Here is a 25,501-nt window from a genome sequence, read left to right on the forward strand (position 1 = left end):
GAGACTTTCATCAGTCTGCGTCATTGCAATTTAAATGGGTTTTCTAACAACTGCCTTTAATACCATATGATTATTTTAAGAGCCTTGTGGGTTTTTTTCCATTTATCTAATGGAGGTAATACATAGTTATGGAAGAATGTAACTGACTTGGCAAGCAAGGAGAAAATGTAGTGGGTAAAGCAAATGTTATTTGATCATTTGTTCATTCAGCAGAACTGTGCTGAGCACAGCACACCGTAGAAGTGGGGGTTCCAAATTATCTTAGTAGAACCCAGTGAAGAAATAGCCTTGAATCTGTGACGTGGCTGCAAGGGACTGTGGAGTTTAACAGCACCGAGCCCTTCATTCCACAGATAAGGGCAGTGAAGTTCAAACAGGTGAAGTGAGTTGCTCAAGGTGGTTGTACAGCTGGAACAAGAATCCAGTTCTCATCAGCCAGTTCATTCATGTCTGTAGAAAATCAGTTTTACATTTTACATGTTTTTTAAATTGTGAGAAAACCCAAATCACTTGTAAACTGACTGTTTCACCCCAGAATAACATAAAAGCAATATTATACTTGCTGTTTAGTAACTTTTCATGAGTCACACCTGACCCTACCCTTAACCATAAGAATCTATTAAATTCATAATATACCTTGATTATTAAGGTATTTAGCAGTTGTATGAAATAATAAACCTCTGACATTATATTAGATTCGGTCGGGGGGGAGGAGGGAGGAAGAAGGGAAGGAGATGGTCTTTGAAGGATGATAAGGTAGTGCTCCAACAGGGGCTGCAAAGTGGCGCTTAGGCTTCCACTTGCACTATACTCAGGGTAACCCCTCCCAGTGCCCGCTCCTGGGTCTGCCCATCCTACCTGACCCCCTAACCTCCAAGGCTCCACTCTTTTCATGCTTCATTCAGTCTGCCCTGACCTTCATCCAGTCACACAGAGCTTGAAAGGAAAATTTAAAATTTTTTTAAAGAATCTGGTTTACCTTCATTTTTTAAAAAGCTCCCCTAGGGGTTTCCCTGGTGGCGCAGTGGTTGGGAGTCCGTCTGTCGACACTGGGGACACGGGTTCGTGCCCCGGTCCGGGAAGATCCCACATGCCACAGAGCAGCTGGGCCCGTGAGCCATGGCCGCTGAGCCTGCGTGTCCAGAGCCTGTGCTCCGCAATGGGAGAGGCCACAACAGAGAGAGGCCCGCGTACCGCAAAAAAAAAAAAAACCTCCCCTAGGTTTAGAAACACATGTAGAAGATGTGCTTTCTTGGGTTTCCCTGGTGGTTCAGTGGTTGAGAATCCGCCTGCCAATGCAGCGGACACGGGTTTGAGCCCTGGTCTGGGAAGACCCCACATGCCCTGGAACAACTAAGCCCGTGAGCCACAACTACTGAGCTTGTGTTCCACAACAACTGAAGCCTGCGCACCTAGAGCCGGTGCTCCGCAACAAGAGAAGCCACCGCAATGAGAAGCCCGTGAACTGCAGCAAAGAGTAGGTCTCGCTCCCGGCAGCTAGAGAAAGCCCTTGCACAGCAAGAAAGACCCAATGCAGCCAAAAATAAGTAAATTAAATAAATAAATTAAAAACAAGAAAAAGATGTGCTTTCTCGAGACCCCCCTCTCTACCCAGTGCTTGTTCCTCTAGTCTAGGCTGCCTTTCCCCTGGACGTGTTCTAATTCATCCAGAGTACGGCAAGTCTAATCACTGGAAATTTTAAAACCCTTAAGTTTTCCCTCCCTGGGAGTGAAGGATAGCATTCCATCATTCAGGAGGTCAAGTCCCTTTGATAGCTGACACCCTTCCCTCTTTGGCTTTCTGTCTTGCCCTATACATGTTCACGCCCAAGGGCAGCTCCAGCCAAGCCTATCACGCTATCCTCTCTATCCAAAACCCACCCCCGTCACGGCCTTGTCTTAGCTGTTCCCAAAGATGAACTCAAACTAGCTTTAACACTGTTTTACAACTGTTGATTTCCTTGTTGATTCTTAAGGACAATTGCCTCTTATTTTTTATTCCCTGTGCCTTGAATAATATCTGGCTTTAAGCCAATCAACAAATATTTCTTTATCGCTTACTATATGCTGGGAGCTGCGCTCAGGAGGTATAATAGTGAGCCTCTTTCCTTGGGAGCTTCAGCTCAAAGTCAGGGCAGACAGGAAGTGGGGAGAGGATGGGCTAGGAAGAGGGAACACACAAAAGAAACTTTGTAAATGTCCCTTTAAGGAATAAACGAGAGAAAATAATGTCTTCCTCCTTGCGAAACTCAAATTGTAATAGGGAAAATAGACAAGTAAATCAGAGTGAATGTGAGGTCCCATTTGAAGAAATAAATACCTTAATGGGTCAAGGAGTAGTGAGAAGACAGACAACGGTAGTCTGTCCCTAGTGTGTGACACTTAGTAAGAGTTCCCAGATGGACAGGTGGGTCAGAGGGAAGAGTTTGTACACAATCAAAGACTTAGGAGACCAGTCTTTAAGACAACTGAAAATTAAATGATATAGTGGAGGCTCTGGATCCACTGGGGGCACAGTGGGAAAGGAGAATGCAGATCCTTGGGGAATTGGTATCCCAGGCCAAGGAGTTTAGACTTTACCATTTTACCTTTTTTTTTCTTTCTTTGTTTGGTCATGCTGCGGAGCATGCGGGATCTTAGTTCCCTGACCAGGGATCAAACCCAGGCCCCCTGCAGTGGAAGCACAGAGTCCTAACCACTGGACTTCCAGGGAATTCCCCTAGACTTTACCATTTAGATGAGTGTTCTTCAATTTATGTGTCAGCTATTAGTGGGTCATGAAATCAAATTAGTGGGTTGTAATAAGCATTTTAAAGGAATAGATTAGAATAGAAAATGTCAGTGCAATTTCATGAAAAAAGAATAAAATTGGAGGTAGACAATTTTTCCTGTTACCTCTCTCTGTATTATTACAAATGTGTGTAAATGTGTATATGTGCAGGACTTTTTTTTTCCTGGCCGCACCATGTGGCTTGCAGGACCTCAGTTCCCCAGCCAGGGATTGAACCCTGACCACGGCCATGAAAGCCTGGAATCCTAACCACTAGACCACCAGGGAACTCCCTGCACAGGACTTTCTTACAGCACATCCATCCTTACCTAACAGATTTGAAAGCCACTGCCGCCATTGATGGGAAACCACTGAGGAGTTTAAAGCTGAGACAAGATCAGCTTTTCCGTTTGGAAAGATACTGTGGTTTCAGTGAGAATGGATTAAAGGGTCAAGGCCATGTAGGGCTTGGCTTTAAGAATCCAGATAAAAGACAATAAAACAGTGATTCTCGAATGAATATAGACTTGAGAGCTGCAGGATAGATAGATTTGCTGATTCATCCCTCCTTGCCACCTCCACTGCTGCTATTCTTTTTTGGCCCTTATCATTTATTTTATAATCAAAGACTCCTGACTCATCTAGCTACTTTGTGTTCTTGATCAACTTAAATCCATCCATCATACTGTATTGAAAGACACATCTGACCATCCCACTCTCCTGCTTTAAACACTTCAGTGACCATTCATCACCCCACAACCCAACTTTTCTATCCAGCTTCAGTTCTTGCCTCTCCTCTATGGGCTTATTTTCTATACATCACATACAGATTTTTGCCTCTGTAATTTGTTTCCTGTCGTCCTCTCTGCTAGAAGTGTCTTTCCCATTTCAATTCACCTGGCTTCCTTTAACTCAACCTTTAAGCCTCAATTTAACCATCACTTCCTCCAGGAAGCCTTCCCTGATTTCTCCCAACTGGGCCAAATACCTCCCACTTTTTCTGCCATGGCACTTTGTATAAAACTCTCTCCTGCTTGGAACCATAACTATAATAGCAAATATTAACCAAGTGTTCACCCAGTGCCAAATGCTGAGTTTACTTGCATTGTCTCATTCAGGCCTCATAAAACCCTGATAAGGTTGGTATTATCATTATCTCTATTTTACAAGTGTAGAAACTGAGATTTGGGAAGGCTCAGTCAGTTGCTTAAGCAGCGATGCTAGGTTTTGCAGCCAAGCAGTGTGGTTCTAGAGCTTATGCTTTTAACTATTTGCTACATTAACACTTACTATGATGTGATGACCCACAGGCTCGTGGGTCGTTCTCCCCTGAAATGCAAGCAACCTCACTCAAAGGTCACTCGAGCAATTTTATTTCTTTGTGTCTTCACCACCCAGCATAATGCCAGGCAGAGACTTTTTGAACTTTCGTTGAAACCTTTAAATGCTGCAGAGTATGCAAGCCAGGTTAAGTACTGAGAGGGGTCCATTGGATTTGGAAATGAGGTTTATTGACATCTCAGTAAAAACTCGTTTCAATGGAGTGAGACTCTTTTTGTCATGTTCTTCCCTTTAGTCCCAGAAAATATTAGGTGATCCATAATATTTGAGGAGTAAATGTGAGGTGAAGAAATGGAAATCATGTTTTCATGAAGCTTAGCTAAGAAGGAAAAGGGCTGGGGTGGTGGTGAAAGAGGGTTTCTGGAACCAGGAAATTTGTGGGTGAAAAGGGGGTGTTATGTGTTCAGTTAGTTTGCTGGCTTTTTAGAGATAGTTCAAATATTTCAATGTGTTGAATACGCCAGGGGACAGTAGCCAAAAGAGAAGAAGTTAAAGCTCCTGGAACAGGGCATTATTGGAGGAGCCAGAAGAGGAAGCTTCCAAAGCGTGTGTGGGTGGACTAGCTGTGGACGGGCCAGACAGGCTCTTTCCCTGGGATCAGCTCAGCCTTGCCATTTTCCCTGAGCCTTATTTTTCAATTCCAAAAGCAAATAGTACATACTGCCCCCTAAGAGATATTACCTGAAAGAATTCTCTCCTACTTCCTCTTTTTTCCTTTTTTTTTTTTTTTTTACTGTCACCATTATTTTATTCATCCATTCACTCAACAAATATTTACTGATACCTACTTTGTGTCCAGCACAAAAGAAGCCTTTCATTTTTTTTTAAAGGGCCATTTAAACACTAAAAAGCCAAATGTACATGATTCCAGAATGCCAGGCAATCCATTAAATCGAACATATTTGGTTTTAAGCATAACTTTTCCTGTTGTCCTCACCGTTCCCATCCTGCCAAGGGCTGTTCCTCTTTTTTCTTTTTCGTTTTTTTTTTTTTAATTTTCTAGATCCAGGAAAGACGAATTCAAGCTAAAAGCCTCAGTCCTAGAACTTAAAGGACTGAGAAAAACTCTACTTCCATTTCCAAAGAAAGACTTATGTCAGTGAATTCTGAGCTTTTTCTGTTTAAAGCTTTGTGGGGGGAGACGGGGTGAGGTGGGCACCTAAACGAGGAGGAAGAAGAAGGGGATTTACAGGACTGAGTACGAGAACCGGGTCTGGTGTTGAATCCTCACCGCCTCTTGCTGGTAGAACACAGAGGGCTGGCAGCTGTAACAGGGGATGCAGCTGAGGGTGTAGGTAGCAGTGTAGAAAAGGATGAAGAGATGTGGACCCTCTCATTCCTGCCTCTTCCCCCTAGCCCTCCTCACCACCCCATCCCCCAGACGAGCCCTGGGGAAACACAGGGTTAGACCCTGAGAATCTCGAACAGGATGTAATTACCTTGGCCAATGCTGACAAGAAAGGACGGGGAAATCCCAAGGGCAGTGGCATGAAAGGATGGGGAATTCCAAAAGTCACTCTGTCTTCTCAGGGTGTCTGCTCTGAGCAGCTATTGCTGTGTGAAAGAAATTGTTATGCAGAACATATTTATTACCTTGATAGAGGATGACAGCCAAGTGTGTTAAGAACTATAAATGAGGGCTTCCCTGGTGGCGCAGTGGGTAAGAATCCGCCTGCCAATGCAGGGGACATGGGTTTGAGCCCTGGTCTGGGAAGATCCCACATGCCGCAGAGCAACTAAGCCCGTGCGCCACAACTACTGAGCCGGTGTGCCACAACTACTGAAGCCTACACGCCTAGAGCCCGTGCTCCACAAAAAGAGAAACCACTGCAGTGAGAAGCCCTCACACCGCAAGGAAGAGTAGCCCCCGCTCGCCTCAACTAGAGAAAGCTTGCATGCAGCAACAAAGACCAAACGCAGCCAAAAAAAAAAAAAGATCTATAAATGAATAAATATAGTTATTGTCAAAAATAATCAAACAGGGCTTCCCTGGTGGCGCAGTGGTTGTGAGTCCGCCTGCTGATGCAGGGGACGCGGGTTCGTGCCCCGGTCCGGGAAGATCCCACATGCCGCGGAGCGGCTGGGCCCGTGAGCCATGGCCGCTGGGCCTGCGCGTCTGGAGCCTATGCTCCGCAAAGGGAGAGGCCACAGCAGTGAGAGGCCCGCATACCACACAAAAAAATAATAACAATAATAAAAATCAAGCAATTCCTATTTTTATTGCCTACTATTTGTAAGGTCTAATGCTAGCCTCTAGGGAATTAAAAAAAAAAAGCCTAAGATGCTATCCTCACCCTTATGTTCCAGTTAGAGAGATGACATAGCATAACAGCCGGTGAGCATCAAAGTCCCACGGTTTTATTTAAGCAATACACACTGCAGATGTTCAGAGAAAAGAAAGTTAGATGATGACCACGAATAGCTAAAGTGAAGAAATCAGATTAATATCACTGACCTTGTATCATATTTTAGGAACCGTGCTATGAAACAGCCCCGGGCACCAAGGTAAGAGGAACTTGCTTCCAGGAGCCTTCTCCTGAGTTACATTAATGTCAAAACCAGCCTGCTGGCAGGCACACCTCTGGAAAAAGGAATAGGTGTGGAAGTCTCTCTTTATGATCAATTGAATTATTCAGATCATCTTACTATAAAACTTGCTTGACTATATCTGAATTGAAAGTTATGGTGGCATCATATAAACAAAGTCAGTTTTGTATAATAAAAAACGCCTCTCTGGAAATTGCCAAAGTTGTGTCCAACATCAAGTTCGCTTGGATTTTAAGGAAGAGACAGCTCTTCATTCCCAGAAAACAAAAGGAGTGATGAGACCAGCAGGTGCTGCCTTGTGAATTCACAGATAAGTACTTGAACCCTCTATAATTTTTCTGTATCAGTGGACATCATTATCAGCTTAAACGTATTAAATTAGGAGTAATATATGTTTCCTATTATTTAATAGGAAAAGAAAACCACTAGTGGAAAATCCCTCGAAGCTGGCCAATCTTTTTAATCACATCTGGTGATTTTCTAGTCTGCGGGATTATTGCTTTTGGAGATTTTTTTCAAATCTATTCAAATAGAGAAATTAAAAAAACGAGGGCAGACTGATTTAGCAAAGAGATTGGCTTAATATTTTGCATACACACTGTTCAGTAAGAGTAGCTGTGAGGTTAAAAGAAAGGCTTTACTCTTTGACCTGTGGCTGGAGAGGTAATTCCTCCTTTAAAAGTCTGATGCGGTTTGGAGAACAGGCTTCTAGAAAGCCCAAGTGAGGGAGTTTTTGATTTATTCGCGGTGAAGAGGATGTCTCACCCCAGTCCGTGTTTGTTTACAATGCTCTCCACAAACGAGAGTGTGTGGCTCTGAATAAAACCAGGCCCAGGTGGCCCAGGAGCCAGGGCAACAGCCTGTATCCGGGCATTCATTTTTCTCACACACGCAGCTGCTACGGTTTTCCGAGAGCCATTGTGACAGGTCTCTGAGGGGCTCCCAAAGCCACTCGCTGTCAGCAACTCCCACAATAGGCCGGTTGTAGCTTGAATTCCCTCAGGGCCAAGGGAGTGGTCCTGCACTCAGCAGTTTTGGAGGACCCCTTGCCGGAGTCCAAGGCCAGAGGGAGAGCCCTTGTACTCACTCCATGTCCAGCCACTCTCTCAAGATTAAGTACACATCGTCAACCCTGTCATGAATCAGGCCAATAAAAACCACTTGGAAGGCTCCAAAGCAGTGAAATGTGCAAAGCAGTAGGAGGGGAAGGGACAGACTGAAGCCAGTAAGAGGACTTAGCCAGAGGAGATACAGCAGTTCAAGACAATGCAGGTGATGAATGCCAGCCACAGTCCTTTCACAAAACGTACCACTATATCTATTTTTATAACACCTTTCTCCTTTCTCCCTGATGCTTCTGGAGAAATGGAATATTTCTAAATTTCCCTCACCACCTTTTCTGTGGAAAGAGAGGGAGAATCCTAGTCCCATGTCTGTAAGGATCAGAATGGGTTAATTCGTTGAAGGTTATTTGGAATCAGGGACCTTTCTAATGAAATGTCACGCCACCCACTCCCTGCCCTCCAGTGGGAGGTGTGAAGACACAAAACACAAAACATTCACTCTTAGGAGACTTGAGTAAGTCATGTTATTCAGTAAGTTTACGTGAAATATAATAGATTCGAATAACCAAATCCCCAGAAATATGACACATACTTCGCAAGTAGATCTTGGCAAGTCACTGGGTTTTTTCCCCTGGAAGACTTCAGTAGAACATGGCTATTTGTTTCAAGTCTTCAACGCATATCTTCAGCTTGAATCTTTCTCCCGAAATCTCATAAAATTAAAACTGAACCCTCCACTGAGACTGATCACTCACCTCTGCTTTACTTCCCCCTTTATTCTTTATTTAAATAAATAAATAATTTACTCCTTGAGTCATAAGTCGAGCTCCACGAGGGCAGGTTTTGGGGGATCTGACTTATGAACTGAATTCTCAATGCCTAGATTATGCCTGACACGTAGCTGGTCTTCGATAATAAGTGTTGAATACGTGAATGAAAGTTAAAATGTTGAAAGCATTGGATTTTTTTTAAGTTAGAAGATAGCAAATCATTTTATTTCTACTTCATAGAATTCTACGTCATACTTATTCTACTCGCTAGAATAACTTCAAGGGTCAAGCAGTGACTCTTGAAGGTGTAGGGTATGTTTGACTAGGGTTTTATTTGGCCAGCATTGTTTGCTTGGGGGTTTTATGTGTTTGTTTGTTCATTTTTTCATTTAAATGTAAAAACACTTGGCAAGCATGCACTCCTAGTTTGCCGCAGTCTCTACCACTCCCTATTTTTACACCCTGGTCATAGGGCTTTACACATTTCCTGTTCTTGCCAGCCTCTGAAGACACTGAGTTTGCCAGCTTATACCCTAGTAGAAACTAGTTGACTGATTTGCTTAAACTAAGAGGTGTAGTTTTTCCCACATAATAATTTACATTGTGACTTTGGGCAAATTACTAACGTCTTTGGGTCTCTTTCAACTCTCAAATTCTGTAAAAGCATCTATGCATTGTTTGACAGCCTATGCTCAAAGTCATCTGAACTATTTTGGGAATTCTCAGCTGATATCAAATAAAATGACAATTCCTTATGTGATTCTTTTATTTAAATTTATTTATTTATTTTTGGTTCAGTTGGGTCTTTGTTGCTGCGCGCGGGCTTTCTCTAGCTGTGGCGAGCGGGGGCTTTTCTTCATTGCGGTGCGCGGGCTTCTCTTGCTGCGGAGCGCCGGCTCCAGGCACATGGGCTTCAGTAGTCGTGGCGCGCAGGCTCAGTAGTTGTGACTGGCGGGCTCTAGAGCACAGGCTCAGTAGTTGTGGCGCACGGGTTTAGTTGCTCCGCGGCATGTGGGATGAGGGATTCTCCCGGACCATGGCTCGAACCCGTGTCGCCTGCATTGGCAGGCGGATTCTCAACCACTGCGCCACCAGGAAGCCCCAAACAAACGCTTTGAATGCAGCTACTAACATGCTTATGGGGCCCCAGCGTACAAGAAATACTGATGGAACCCTCCCAAATGTTAACATCAGAATAGTAAACGTAAAAAGATTATTTTAAATGACATTGAAAAGAGTACCTATACACAAAGCAAGTAAAAGACACGTATGTAACCAAAGAAAGAAATATGATGATTTTAATTGCTTAAGACTCTTATAAACTTTAAAAGAAATTATTCTTTAAAAAAATTAAAGCACAGGACACTGTAAAAAGAGGGAGAACTAAGACATCCATGATCCTAACAAGAAATGCAAGTTTCTATTTTGCCTGTTACTTTCTTGCTTTGTCTATAGATAGTACATATATTTTTACATTTGCAATTATAGTGATTGAGCAATTCTGTATTTGGCTTTTTTTCGTATAATTACATTCTAAACATTTTCCATGTTGCCACAGAGTCTTCACAATATTTATTTTTAGTGATGGCATAATATTCCATCAAATTGCTTAAACATTCTTATGCTATTGCAATTTTAGTTTATTCTCAGTATATTTTTAAAAAATCTAATTGTCAGCATTACTAACTAAAATTCAGTACTGTGATTTTATTTTTTCATCTTTTCAATATACACTAATTTCACCAATTGGTTAACTATAAAAAGAATCCTCAGGAGTTTCAAAGAGCATGGAAAAGACATATTAAATTAGGATGAATTTCAAGCATTTGATGACAAGTCATAAATCACTCCAACACTTGCTAAAACTGCATGCTTGTAAAGGAGTAGACAGTGGATTCAAAGTGCCTGCATCCTGCCTTTGCTTGACACCAGTATTGCGCCTTGAGGAAACTTGATTCATTTCTCTCTGCCTCTGTCTTCTCATCTGCAAAATGGGATTAGTAATAGTGCCTATCATGTAAGACTGTTCTGAGGATTAAACAAAAAAAAAAACGTTGCATGTTAAACACTTAGAACAGTGCCTTTCACACTGAAAGTGCTATATAAATGTTATCCTTTTAATGTTAGAATACCTTTACATTTTTTCTCTACCTTACAAGAATTCTACATGCAAGCAAGACAAGTGGTGAGTTTTAAAACTTTAAGGAAAGAAAAAAACAAAGTGAGATAATTTCTTAGCCAGGAGCAACTTCTTCTACTTCTTTTTCTAAGGTGAATTGGTTACAATTCACCTTAGACATTTGTGAACTATCATTCTGTCAGCATAATCATAATAGTAAGAGTAAAGTAAAATAAGCACCACTCAGTGGCATGAAAGGATGAGGAATTCCAAAAGCCACTCTGTCTTCTCAGGGTGTCTGCTCTGAGGAGCTATTGCTGTGTGAAAGAAATCGTTATGCAGAACATATTTATTACCTTGATAGAGGATGACAGCCAAGTGTGTTAAGATCTATAAATGAGGCTTTCCCTGGTGGCGCAGTGGGTAAGAATCCACCTGCCAATGCAGGGGACACGGGTTCTAGCCCTGGTCCGGGAAGATCCCACATGCCACGGAGCAACAAAGCCCGTGCGCCACAACTACTGAAGCCCTCACGCCTAGAGCCCGTGCTCCACAACAAGAGTAGCCACTGCAGTGAGAAGCCCTCACACCGCAAGGAAGAGTAGCCCCCACTCGCCGCAACTAGAGAAAGCGTGCATGCAGCAACAAAGATAAGAGTGAAGTAAAATAAGCACCACCGGGCTTCCCTGGTGGCGCAGTGGTTGAGAGTCCGCCTGCCGATGCAGGGGACAAGAGTTCGTGCCCCGGTCCGGGAGGATCCCACATGCCGCGGAGCGGCTGGGCCCGTGAGCCATGGCCGCTGAGCCTGTGCGTCCGGAGCCTGTGCTCCGCAACGGGAGAGGCCACAACAGTGAGAGGCCCGCGTACCACAAAAAAAAAAAAAAAAAAAAGCACCGTCTACTCAATATTATGTGCCAGGCAAAACACTTGGACTTTTAAAAATATTTTAAAATCTGCATAACAACCTGGGCAGAAATATGACTACCCCAGTCTTACAGATGGGGAGACAGACTCAGTGAAATGAAATGACCAACCAAAAAACACAAGGTGTTGGAAAATGAGTGGCCAGCACTGACCAATTCAGGTTATGTTAAGGTTTGATAGGTAGGGAAGTTGTGAGACTCCTTTCCTGACTGTCCATCCCACCAACTTTCCCATCAAGGCCTCATTAGACATCAAAGGAGGTAAAACGCATTTTTTCTTTTCTTTTGCACCCTGCAGGTACGAAGATGGATCAAGAGTCCGGTGGTCAGCGTGGACAAGCATCAGAGTCCCAGTCTGAAGTACACGGGCCCTTCAGTGGTGTACATGCCACCAGGGGAGCCAGACTTCGAGCCTTCGTTGTGTCAGACGTGCCTGGGAGACCAAGCTTTCCAAAGAGGGGTTCTCCCTCAGGAGAAGGAGTCAAGCTCATGGGAAACTCAATCCGCATGTGAAGTAAGTTTGCTCTGGATCCGTTCTTCTGAAAGGATTCTAGGCCTTTGTTTTTCTTGTATCCATGCCATGGTACGCCCCCAAAATTTATTTTTTTAATGCACGTTTATAAAGCTTCTGAGGAGGACATAGAATTGTGGCCTTTGTTAGTCCATTGTACTGAGTATTTTTTAAATAGACTTTACTTTTTAGAGCAATTTTCAGATTACAGCAAAATTGAGAAGAAAATATAGAAATTTCTATACATTCCCTACCCCTAGATATGCATAGTCTCTCCCACTATCAATGTCCCCACCAGAGTGGAACATTCCTTACAACTGATGAGCCTACTTTGACACATCCGCGCCCAAAGTTCATAGTTTACATAAGGGTTCACTCTTGGTGTTGTATATTCTATGGGTTTGGACAAATGTATAATGACATGTATCCATCTTTATAATATCATACAGAATAGTTTCACTGTCCTAAAAACCCTCGGTGTTTCACCTATTCATCCCACTCTTCCCCCAAACCCTGGCAACCACATATATTTTACTGTCTCCATAGTTTTGCCTTTTCCAGATGCCATGCAGTTAGAATCATACACTCTATTGTCCTAATTTTTTATGCTGTTCCAAGGCAGCAATGTTTTGGTCAACTAGAAATTCCTCCTAAGTTGTTTGATCACACAGAAATCAATTCTTGTATGATGTAAGAAAGATATCATAACTGTCATCTAAAGTTTGTAAACACCACTGAAATATTTATCTCAACTTGATTTGACCCATAAGAGAGAACTATGTCAATCTTTCACTGTTTTCCCATATATACTTATATTTTTCCTGACATTTTCCTCTGTTACTCGAAGAGTTTTGGGGATTTGTGTGTTTGTTTGTTTTTTAATTTTGCTAATTCAAGGAAACCAGATAACTGACTTATCCTGTAGGTTCTAACATTTCAAAAATTTAAGGTTGTATTTTTAACTTATAACTCAATTAGGCTTATTTAGTTTGACTTTTTAAACCGTCAGATTACATGTTTATATTATTTTTATTACCAATTTATTGACATAAAAATACAACAGTAAGAAGACAGGACATGTTATTACAAAGTACACTTAATTGCAAGTGATCTTCTAATATATTATTTCAAATCAGTGCATCATAAGATGATAAATGTTAATAACTTCTCCTTCTTTTTTTTTTGAAATCAGCATTTTCCAGAGATAAAGTAATCATTTTAGCTGCTAAAAGATAAAAACACTTGAATCTGAATTCCTTTTAACCCTGAGATATGCAATGTCTCAGAAACTGTTACCTCATGAAAAAGTAATACCTGCTGCCTACTTTCTAGGGTTATTGGAAATATCAAGTGAGATATACATGAAATACTTCATAATCTATAAAGTGTCACGCAAATATAAATCATCATTACTTATGTTTGCTGACGTACATATTAGCTAAGCCTGTAACTGAACTAGACTTCCATGACTAGGTCAGCAGTTTGCTGATCTATGAACATTTGTCATAGGGCATTTGTTGTTTAGCTAGACACTGGCTCAACCCCATGTTAGTCATAAAAGGTAATAAATAGATTTTAAATGCAAGGATTGGAAAACTTTTTCTGTACAAGGCCAAATAGCAAATATTTTAGGCTTTGCAGGCCATACGGTCTCGGTCACTTTGATTGAGCTCTGCCCTTGTAGGGAAAGCAGCCACAGATAACATACAAATGAATGGACCTGACTGTGTTGAAATAAAACTTATATTTATAAAAACACGTGGCTGGTCCACCAGCCATAGTTTGCATACTCTTGGACTCTTAAGAGTCTAAAAGAATTTGCCAACTCCTTAGAGTCTGAAGAACTATTCATGACGCAGAGGCAGAGAGAGGGCTCTGCAAATCCTATACAGAGCACAAATGCCTAGTCCTAAATATTTACTGGAGGCCCTACTATATGCCAAGCTGTTGGGAACAGAGCTAGATTAATGAATAAATGGGATTCCACTCAAGAGGAAACAATAAACAAAGAGCTGGAAGGAATTTAAAGCAACATTGTGATTCATCCTTTTACTTTATCCGGGATTATAGGTGAATCAGTCTCCAATTTACAATGGATTACCTGGTTCTGACTTAGCTGGGTTTTTTTAAGATCACCACAAACCAAAAAGACACTTATATTTTAACAATTTAAAAATGAATCTAGAAACTTCTCTGGTGGTCTAGTAGTTAAGATTCCACGCTTCCACTGCAGGGAGCATGGCTTCAATCCCTGGTTGGGGAAGTAAGATCCCGCATGCTGCGTGGCACGGCCAAAAAAATAAAAATGAATCTATACTTTGTATCCTTCAGGGATTAAACCACGAAATAGTTCCTTGAGAAGGCACCTCTGTCCTTTTAGGAAGTGCAGTTGTGTGCTAAGTAGATGGAGAGGCTGTTAGATGGAGACCAGGCCTCGTGGCGAAGACCTCAAGTTGGCCCCCTGACAACTCCTGATGTGGATTATTTTAAGCAAGTCATTAATTCATCCTTCCTGCTCAATGTTCCCTCCTATGAAAACTGAGATTATTCATGCCATCGAGTTTCTTCCTAGGAGTTTCTTGGTACTTTGCAGATGAGATGGGACTTTTAAAATCTTTTGTAAATGTAAATTTATGTGTAGTGTTCTGGAGTCAGGCAACCCACATTCTAGTGCCAGCTCTGTCCCAAGGTCAATATACGAACTTGAGCATGTCACAAAAGCTCTTCAACATCATGTGATGGGCCTAACCTAGTTAACTCTAAAGCCCTTTTTAGTCTGAAATCCTGTGGTTGGAATTTGATGACCTATAAATGAGAAAAAACTCTCTATTTGATGTATAAAGATAAAGCATAGAAAATGAGGTGAGAGTGTTTCAAATAAAATAAGAAAGGAAACAAAGCACAAGTCCTTTATGAATAATTGTGAGAGATTTTTTTTTTTTTTCCTGACTTTAAAAATAGTACAGTCCAAATGCTACTTTTGGGCTTCCCTGGTGGCGCAGTGGTTGAGAGTCCGCCTGCCGATGCAGGGGACGTGGGTTCGTGCCCCGGTCCGGGAAGATCCCACATGCCAGGGAGCGGCTGGACCCGTGAGCCATGGCCGCTGAGCCTGCGCGTCCGGAGCCTGTGCTCCGCAACGGGAGAGGCCACAACAGTGAGAGGCCCGCGTACCGCAAAAAATAAATAAATAAAAATAAATAAATGCTACTTTTAATGGCCAAAAATTTGCTAAGAGTTATAGTGCAGTTAGTTTGTGCCATGCCTCGCCAATTGTCTAGTTAGTAGCTTTTAAACATGTTTCTCCTATGCAAGAAACTGGCATATACGTATTGCTAATAAATCATCCAGAAGAATAGCAATATTGTGATGTTATTAGTAGTGCTGTCTAAAAATGGACTGTTTATTAAACAGACCTTTCTGGGAATGAGATGGGAAGAGGATAACATAGAGCTGTGTAAGCTGTTACTGAATAATGCATGCCAGTGGAACTCAAGTTGAAGTCAACTTTTAGTTCCTAAAGAGGTGGAAAACCATGTTAGTTTTTCGATGGGTGCATGTTGATTAAACATATTCAAACTCTGTTTTGAAGCATATCTCTCACAGCACCTCCAATATCCAGATAGACCTCGCTGGAAGGACAGGAAAGGAATGTTTTGGAGTGGCAGTGGGGAAGGAAATCTGGTGTGAGGGAAAGCATAGGATTGGATCAAGATGGCAGCCAGAACATTTAACGTCATCTCTTCTTCTTGCTTTAAATAATAGAAAACACACACGCATTTTAATTTATAGTAGTGCTAGAAAACAAGGTATGTCATTGTATGCATAAGGAATAATTAAGACTCTCTGAAAAACAGAAGGCAGGTAGGATTATGAAGTTGATGAGAAAACTACAGTCCAAAATGATCACATCAAAGACAGATCTAACAGATGGGGACACTGCAAGCTTATCTATTCAAAAGAATCCAGTAAGTTGGAAAATAAAGATGTTCCAGGCAAGGCTTAATAAAAGGAAAGCAGTGTTAAGAATATAAATGTCAGAAAAAATACTATGTAACACAAAAAATTTGAAAGGAACAAAGAGGAATATTTCACATTGATGAAAGATAGCTGCTAAGAAGGTAAAACATTCACCAACCTTTACGAGCTTAGCAACATAACACGGAAATAGTTAAAGCAACAAATAATAGAAATACAAAGAAAAATGGAAAATTCATGTCACAGAAGAACATTTTTGTCATACTTCTCCCAGGAATTGCCAGTTCAAGAAGACCGACAATGTGTGAGGATAGAGGATTTTATTTTATTTATTTTTAAAAATTAATCTATTTATTTATTTATTTACTTTTGGCTATGCTGGGTCTTTGTTGCTGCGCGTGGGCTTTCTCTAGTTGTGGTGAGTGGGCACTACTCTTCGTTGTGGCGCGCAGGCTTCTCATTGTCGTGGCTCCTCTTGTTGTGGAGCACAGGCTCTAGGTGTACAGGCTTCAGTAGTTGTGGCACATGGGCTCAGTAGTTGTGGCTTGCGGGCTCTAGAGCTCAGGCTCAGTAGTTGTGCTGTACGGGCTTAGTTGCTCCACGGAATGTGGGATCTTCCCGGGCCAGGGCTCAAACCTGTGTCCCTTGCATTGGCAGGCAGATTCTTAACCACTGCACCGCCAGGGAAGTCCCATTAGAAGATTTTAATAAAACAATTAACCAAATCTGATTTATGCTGAGATTTGTATATAAAGAAGAATATACTTTATTTTAAGCATACATGGAACAGTTACAAAAACTGACCAAGAATTAGATCATGAAGCATATCTCATCAAATTCCAAAAAACAGGAATCACACAGGTCGTACTAGCTAATTACAATTTGATAAAATTAGAAATTAAAAACAATATGAGAGCCAACCACCATCCTCAGCCAATCCATCCACCTGGAATTCCCATACATCCTTCCTATAACTCTGGGCTTACAGAGGAAATAAGAAAAGAAAACTAAATACTATTTCAAGTGTCTACCACACCACCAGGGAAATGCAAACTGAAACAATGAAATCCATGTGTTTTTAATCCATCAGATTGTCAATGGTTGAAAAGATTGATAATGTCATGGTAAAAGTATAGGCCAAAACACTACTGGTGGAAGGATTTTTTTGGCAATTTTCCTTTATTAAAAATTCTCATCCACCTCTACTTTAGATATGTACTTGCTTATGCTGACAATGGGGACAGGTACAGTGATATTCAGTTAGAAAAGCAAATCGAAGATGAATATAGCATCATCACATTTATTTTTTTTTTAATTCGGTATTTCTCCTTTCATGTCTGTGTGTGTATGTGCGTGTGTATCTATGAGTATATGTGTGTGTCTGTGTAAATGCAAACAAAAAGATCTGGAAGTATATACATCAAACTGAAATAGTGATTACAACTTTCGTGTGATTCAAATGGAGAGATGATGAGGTGTGAGAGTAATCAAGAAGCACTTTAGCTTTGTCTATATTGGTTGAACCTTTCAAGACTATATTAGTGTACTACCCGTGAGTTTGGGGAAAATATTATGCCCACCAGGAAACTCACTTGTAGAAAGGAAGTTATAACTCAACCTCATTGGTTAAAAGTCAGGCACCATCACAAAGATGGTTTTGTACCATGAGACTTTCCCAGCACTACACTACAAAGAAAGGCACCTGGAGGAAAATGGAAACACACAATGTTTGTGCTCCCAACGTGCCTTGCTAATCCTTCTGTCTGTCAATCATTTTACCCTGCCCTGTGTGGTGCTTGTTGGTATGCACATCCATTCATTCTCGCAGTTCCCCCCAGTTTTTAAATCTAACATGTTCATTCTCCTATATCCTTCCTGGACCTTGCCTACATCTTAAAAATTAATGTGTTCTTTGTTTTTCTCTTTGCCTTTATTAGTTGAAATGGAAATTTTGTTGATGCAATTTTTTTTTTTTTTAACATGAAAAGGGGAGACTAAGAAAACTCTGCAGCCCATGCTGGTTATAAATCACTTAACATTTCAGAGGCGTTGCGTGCCGAAGGCTCATGACTGATTCTCATTAACTTTGCCCTCTCATACGGGTTAGATTTGGCTGAGTGAGGATTTCCTCAGACTCCTCTGTCTGTGTTTCAATTGAAGACAGCTCGAAAGGTGCTTAGTCGGCTGCCAACAAATGAAGCCAGGGCACTACACGCGGATTTTAAGGCCTGGTGAAGTCAGTCCCCTGGATAGAGCTGCCAACTTGAAGAAATTATTAACCACATTACTAACCCAAGAATTACTGTTGAGCCTTTGACATGATTAAATATAAGGTCACTGTCTCTTCTTCTTCCTCAGCAAATCACCACAGACAATAATAGAAGGCACTTTTAATTAAGCTTACTTGACACAGTTCTGGGAGAGCATCTGCCCCATGTGGCTTGTTCAGCATCTGGGATGCCATCCCTCCATCTGTTAGGCTATCATGGCTCAAGGAGGTGCACCGTTACCTTTATATTTCTTCTCAAAACTGTTGAGCTGTTCCTTTGAAGGCCAGGAAGCTTGGTAGTAAAATGGTGAGCTGAGGGACAGTCTCCATCCTGATTTACCTTCACATCATCTTGAGGTTTTCTGATCTTTCTTAAGAAAAGGCTATAAAAGACTTGAATCAACTAGATGGCTTTATAGACTTCTGGTTTCTTTCAATTTACATAGTAAAAATGGATTTTTATGAAGGCTTATAGGGAATAAAATAATAGTCTTTCCAATTGCCTTCTCCCCCAGTTTTCTGCTCTTAGTATGACATATCATGGTCTCTGGGGGATGTCGGGTGATTTCTAAGCTTATCATCCACAGTAGTCCTTGTTCTGCACCAAATTTTAAGCTATTTCATCTTTGAGAAGGCATTTATCACATGAAACAAAACATTAGACCACTAAGGCAGGGAAAAGAAAATACCCTATACTTAGGATGTGACAGAGTGGATGAAATTCTGTCCAGAGCCAGAAAACCTGGGTTCGAAGTCCAGCTCTACCACTGGTGGGTCACGTGAACATCCACATGCTACGTGATCTCCAGAGGCTGACCTGCAAACCCTGAAGAATAAAACAGTGCTGCCTACCTTACCCAGCTGATGAGATGATGGGGATCAAATGACAGAGCATGTGTGGAAACTCCTAAAGAAAAAAACCCATAAACAGCACTTGAAATATTATTAGTTGGCAAATACACTTAAGGGTAATACAAACTGAAAAGACTTTAAAGCAAGTAAATCAATCTTAAGCAAAACATTCATCACATTTCCAAACTTTCCTAATAATAACAGCAACAATAAAGAATACTACCTGGAAAGTAATATGTCTTGGGAAACATTAAAAATGACTTAATTGGGGACTTCCCTGGTGGCACAGTGGGTAAGAACCCACCTGCCAATGCAGGGGACACATGTTCCCGGGAAGATCCCACATGCCTCAGAGCAACTAAGCCCGTGCACCACAACTACTGAAGCCCACGTGCCTAGAGCCCATGCTCTGCATCAAGAGAAGCCACCCAGTGAGAAGCGCGCTCACCAAAAGGAAGAGTAGCCCCCCCTCGCCACAACTAGAGAAAGCCCACACACAGCAAGAAGAACCCAAACACAGCCAAAAATAAATAAAATTTTAAAAAATGACTTAGTTGCCCTCTTAGGAGAATGAAAACCCCGATACTCACTATTGCCAATATTTATCTGAATATTATTATTCTAAGACTAAGGCAGAATTGGAAAAAAATTAGTTTCTTTCCCCAAAAAACTTGGAATATTTTTTCCTAGAAAGGCAACATAAAAAAAAAAAAAGGTAGGGGTAAGAAAATAGAGGAAACTCTATTGGTTCCTCTTGGAGGTTTTCAATGTTTTTTCCTTTGTTCTACAATAATTTGAAGTGTCCTAAGTGACTTACAACGCAAGCATTTCTCTTTGGCTAAGAACCAGAGGAAAGATTACCTTGTTATCCTGTAGCTCTTGCTAAGAGCTACTAGTTAGCTGAAATTTCCATTTTTAGATTTCATATGTCTTTTACTATAAATCTATCTCCTTTCTGACTTTTCCCCATGATTTTCAAAATTTATGTAAGAATGATCATAACAGCATTATCGAGATGTTTAAAAATAATTCCATTTTCTTTATATGCCAACTGTTTTTATTTTTTTGTGTTCTCTCTCAGTTTCCCCCCTGTGTACCTAGTTTGTCCATGATTGTTGTCATAGTGTATATATGATACTGAAGCTGCCTTTTTTCCACTTAACATTTATTGGAAACATTCATATGTTGTAACAAATTTCATATTTATTATGGTTAACATTGCATCAAATTGATGTTGTTTAATGTAACCATAGACCTACCGTTAGTCCTTTCATTTTCTTAATTTTTTTCTCTTTTTCATAAGGCTGAAAATGATTTTTTCCCTCTCAATTTGAATAACCTTAGAATAAATTGAACCTTAGTATGAATCCCCAGTAATGGAGTAGAGTTTAAAATAATTATTTTTGTCAAAATACTTTCAAGACCAATTTAGAAAGAATCAAATAAATAAAAATGGTACCAGCACTATGTGAATAAACTTACTCCACTAGCCCTTTATCCCTTGAAGGTAGTGGTATGTTTTAATTTTTGTTCATTTAATGAAATGACACTTCAGTGATGTGATATGCATTTCTTTGATTACCAGAAAATTTAAGAAATTTTTCTATTTTTCAAGTCGTTACTTGTAAGTCTTCATGAGAATTGTTTTGTTCTATCCTTGCCTCTTTATTTGTCAGAATTTTGCATTTAATTTTGTCAATTTAAATGAATTATTTCTAGGTAGTTGACATTCTCCTTCAACTTCTTTCAAGTCTGTCTGGGGCAGATTTTTTTCCCACTCTACGTCTTGGTTATTATAGCCACAGAAATGAACCAGGTCTGCTTTTTGCACTACTAGAGAGAGGATATCTACATTTAAAGCTAAAATAAGCACACACTCCTCCACCCAAGAAGGTACAGAGCAAAGCCCTAGTGCCAACAGAAGGGTTGCACGTGAAAGAATGCTAGGTCCTGGGTGATTATGGCTTTCTGTCTGTGCCACATGCACATTTTGTGTCTGGCCAGACAGCTTGATACCCAGGACGCCGGTTCCTCCTCTTCCAGGAGTACATCTGTGTTTCCAGTCTGTGTTTCCAGGGCTTGTAGAGCCAGGAAGCCATCTCCACCCACTTGGTGCTTCCCCTCTCTTCCAGAGACGAGGGCCGGGACTCTGGAGGTGCATTCTTCCAGGGTCAGGGCACAGGAGGAGGTAGCACAGTGTCCCGCTCAGCCCCTCACCACCAGGCACTGACCAAAGGCTCGCTTGCTCCACAACCTGGCACACACTTCTGCTGTATTTAAAGACATGACTTAAGTCACAGGACTTACATGTGAGAGTCAGACTTTGGAATAAAACAAGTTTCTGCTTGCATCCAGAGCTCACTTCATTTTGATTAGCTAAGCTCTCCTATGAGGTCCATCCCACCAGTATGCCTCCTTCCCAGGAGATAAGTCTGGAAAGGGATAAGGGAATCCATCCAGGCTATTTAGGACATAAAATATTCCAGGAAAGTTACTCTCTGTCCTCTCTAGAAATCTCTAGCCAGTGGTTGCACTTACGCTTGGGTTGGAGCATATTTCGTTGGCTCTTGTTGTATGTAACCAAATCTATCCTGCTTCTAATTAAACTTATTCCTTTTAGTATAGTCCTTCCCAGAAACCATACGGCTATTTTCCACTATAATAATACCGCTTCTTAGTAGTTTTGAGACTTTAAAAATTTTATAAGAAGGCTTTTTACAAACTACTAAAAATCTACAAGCAAGAACTGAATTTAAGTGATAAAGCAAGTTTAATTGTATCCATTTGATATTTTTGGTCATTATTTCTCTTTTTTTCCTCAAAGTTTACAATTATATTTTTTTCTTGGATTGTTTTTTGAAATAATAGAATTGAATCTATCAAGAAGCATCCCTATAGTGTAAACTATAAAGAACAAGTTAAACAAAAATGTGAAGAATTTTGAGAAAGACAATGATAATTTCTTAAAACTTAACTCTAAACTTAACTTTTGCGGACTTGAAAAGACTCTTCTTATAAACATTCTAAAGACAAAGGAAATAAAAATGATTAATATCACCTTGATATTTCCTATTCACACAAAGTAAATTGCTTCTGGTTCATTCTGCTTACACAGAGAGACTTTGATAAACACCTAAATGTGCCAAGACACACATTTGTCTGTGGCGTTCATGATAAATAAGCCATTCTATTTTCACTTGTCTTTGTGAATCCATAAATAAATCAATCTATTTCTAGGCAAGATTCTAGCAAAGCTCAATTTGGTGACATCATCTCTTTAGAGAATCATCACAACCAGTAGAAGTACACGGATATTATGTGACTCAGCTCTGTTCCATAAGAAGATTAAACTTTTCTTATCGACCTTGACTAGCAGACATTGGCATAAGGGCATATTAAAAATCCCTTTGAAGTCAAGCCAAACTTTACAGCTTGCTATCCATAATTTTAGTGTACTTTTCCAATGTCCATCAGCCTTGATAACTATAAATACACAATTCTATCCTCAATTCACTTTTCTCTCTTGTGCTGATAGGTGGTTTTCCTTTTGAGTTGATTTTAAAAATGACCTTTCAAGAGATTCATCTAGATTTCTACTTGAGGGAAAAATTTGAGAATTCAACACCTCTGGCTGGGTTAGATAAGTAGCAGACAGGTGGCTCCCTAGTTAAGACAGGGAGCAGGGGTTATAGATCTTTGTAGATTAGAAAATGCTAAATGCATTAACTTGGTCCGTACCAAAAGAAAAAGAAAAGAGAGAAATGACCATTACAATTCTCTTCTCGGCTTAGTATTGTGGAATCAGCAGCACTGACTTATTTTTAAAACAAGTAATCTGATATTAGCACAAAGGCAGACCTTTCCTGTAGTGACCACACATGCAAAATGCTAAGAGGGACATCAGAATGTGGAATGCCCTCCGAGCCACCATTGGTTTGCTCTCTCAACTAGTGTTTATTGAGAATTTCTATTACAGGCCAGGCAGGAAGAAGTATCTCATGCAGTGCTTCCAGGAGAAGGGAAAATACTGATAATTAACCAGGCAGTTATAATACAGTGATACATGCTACCAAAGGGGAAAGTACTTAAGAGGGTCCCATAGCCCACTACTGAGGGTCGATGAAGGCTTCAGCAGAATAGAAATCTAAACTAAATAGTGAAGGATGATGTACCCCAGTGTTCATAGCAACATTATTTACAATAGCCAACACATGGAAGTAACATAAATGTCCATTGACAGAGGAATGGATAAAGATGTGGTATACCTGTATATATATATATAAACACACACACACATCATACACACACACACACATATATATATATATACCAGTCATATATATTACTCAGCCATAAAAAAGAATGAAATAGTGCCATCTGCAGCAACATGGATGGACCTAGGGATAATCATACTAAGTTAAGTAAGTCAAACAGAGAAAGACAAATATCATATGATATCACTTATATGTGGAATCTAAAAAAATAATACAAATAAACTTATTTACAAAACAGAAATAGACTCACAGACATAGAAAACAAACTTATGGTTACCAAAGGGGAAAGGTGGAGGAGAACAAATTGGGAATTTGGGATTAACAGATACCACACTACTATATATAAACGAGATTAAAAAAGGACCTACTATATAGCACAGGGAACTATATTCAATATCTTGTAATAATCTATAATGGAAAAGAATCTGAAAAAGAATGCATATATATATATATATATATACATACAAACATATATATGTGTATATATATGTGTGTTGTATATATATGTGTGTATATATATATATATGTATGTATATATATAACTGAATCACTTTACAGTACACCTGAAAGTAACACAACATTATAAATCATCTACACTTCAATTGAAAAAAAAAAAGTGAAGGATGCGTAAATTAGTGAGGTAAGGAAAGGTGAGGAAGGAGAAACCCAGGCAGATGGGACAAATAACCAAAAGCCTGGAGAACTCAAATGAGAGAGTAAATGTGGAGCAAGGGAAATGAAGCTGAACTGGGACACAAAGAGTTTAGATCATTAAGGCTTTTCACAAGGCATTTTAAATAATTTATAACTATCCTCAGGAAACAAAGATCCATTGAAATGTTTCCATCACAACAGTGTTATCATTAGGCATAAAGAATGGATAGGAGAGAGTCAAATTCCAGAAATTCTTCCATTGGAGATTTATGGCTTTGGATTAAGGTTTATGGCTCTGACCCTGTTGAGGATAAATATGCTTGAGATTTAATACAATAAGCTTGATTCTCATTTCACAAAGAAAAACAACGATTCCAGATTTGGAAAAGGATAACATTAACCAATTTACTAAAAAGTCCCTCATTATTAAAATGGGGAGTCTGAAACCATGAACAAACTTTGTCATTTGCCAACTCTGTTGTTATTTAGTGACTGAAAAAAAAGGTAAAATTAAGATGTGGGAGAATTGAAAAGTTTCAAAGAGGATTGTAGTTGGAAGGAGAAGGAGACAGAAAGAGAGGATATGTGTGATCACGTGCTCACATGCTCTAAGCCATTTTGTGTTTGACTTGAGGAATCCAACTGTGTCTTGCAGAGGCAGAGCCTACGCGGATCAGAGTCAAGGAGTTCTCTCTGTTGGGGCTGATTGTACATGTGTAAGCAAAAAGCTGTAAAAAGCCAAGGAGAGTGGATGTTTGTAAAATGCATCTGCACCAGTGTCAGCAGTCTTTGTATGGGAAGATGATACCACTGACTTTGTATCAACGCTGAGTGTGGTTCCTAGCGCTAAAAACTGGATTTGTACTGATCTGCTCATACTGTCTTGCCTAATCTCACAGAAGACTAATAGAACAAATTTTCAGTAGACTTGGAGGGTTAATCTGACTGACCTTCCCTGGGCTTAAACAAGGGGCCTTGGTCTTTTAGCACAATGCTCTAATCAGCTACTCTAATCAGATCCATGGTTTGCAATACACACGAGGAGAAGAAAATAACAACATTTGAAGAAGTGGGGAGGTTTTTAGTGATTTTTAGCCACTGAAGAATGCGAAAGTTCCAATTTTCTTCATAAGTGAAATCATAACAGCTGTGAGCACTCGGCTGCTCATCAAAGATACGAGGAGGAGTCATGAGGCTTTATTTCATGGATTAAGTCTAAAAGCTGTATGTACTTTCATGAAGTCTCATAATGGATTGGTAATGGATATTATGGATGATAATATTTATTTCGACAAGTCAGAAATACAAAGTACAAAAGATGTTTAAAGTGCAAATGGCATAGATGGTTTCACAAATGCATAGGTTGAAATTACCTATAATTTCAGTGACTGTCACAAATTGTATGACATAAAGTTGGCTCTGGTTTTCATTT

The 25,501-nt window shown here is 40.2% G+C and overlaps 1 protein-coding gene across 1 annotated transcript in view; it reads left to right on the forward strand.

Moving 5' to 3' along the window:
* Nucleotides 1-25,501, forward strand: part of SGK1 (serum/glucocorticoid regulated kinase 1) — a 111,182-nt gene that overhangs the window by 33,806 nt on the left and 51,875 nt on the right. The window contains exon 2 of the mRNA XM_067702033.1: nucleotides 11,833-12,048. Within this exon, the coding sequence (XP_067558134.1) occupies nucleotides 11,833-12,048 (216 nt within the window). The remainder of the gene's footprint in view (nucleotides 1-11,832; nucleotides 12,049-25,501) is intronic.

Source organism: Pseudorca crassidens, chromosome 13, assembly GCF_039906515.1.
Source record: "Pseudorca crassidens isolate mPseCra1 chromosome 13, mPseCra1.hap1, whole genome shotgun sequence".
Taxonomy (NCBI): domain Eukaryota; kingdom Metazoa; phylum Chordata; class Mammalia; order Artiodactyla; family Delphinidae; genus Pseudorca; species Pseudorca crassidens.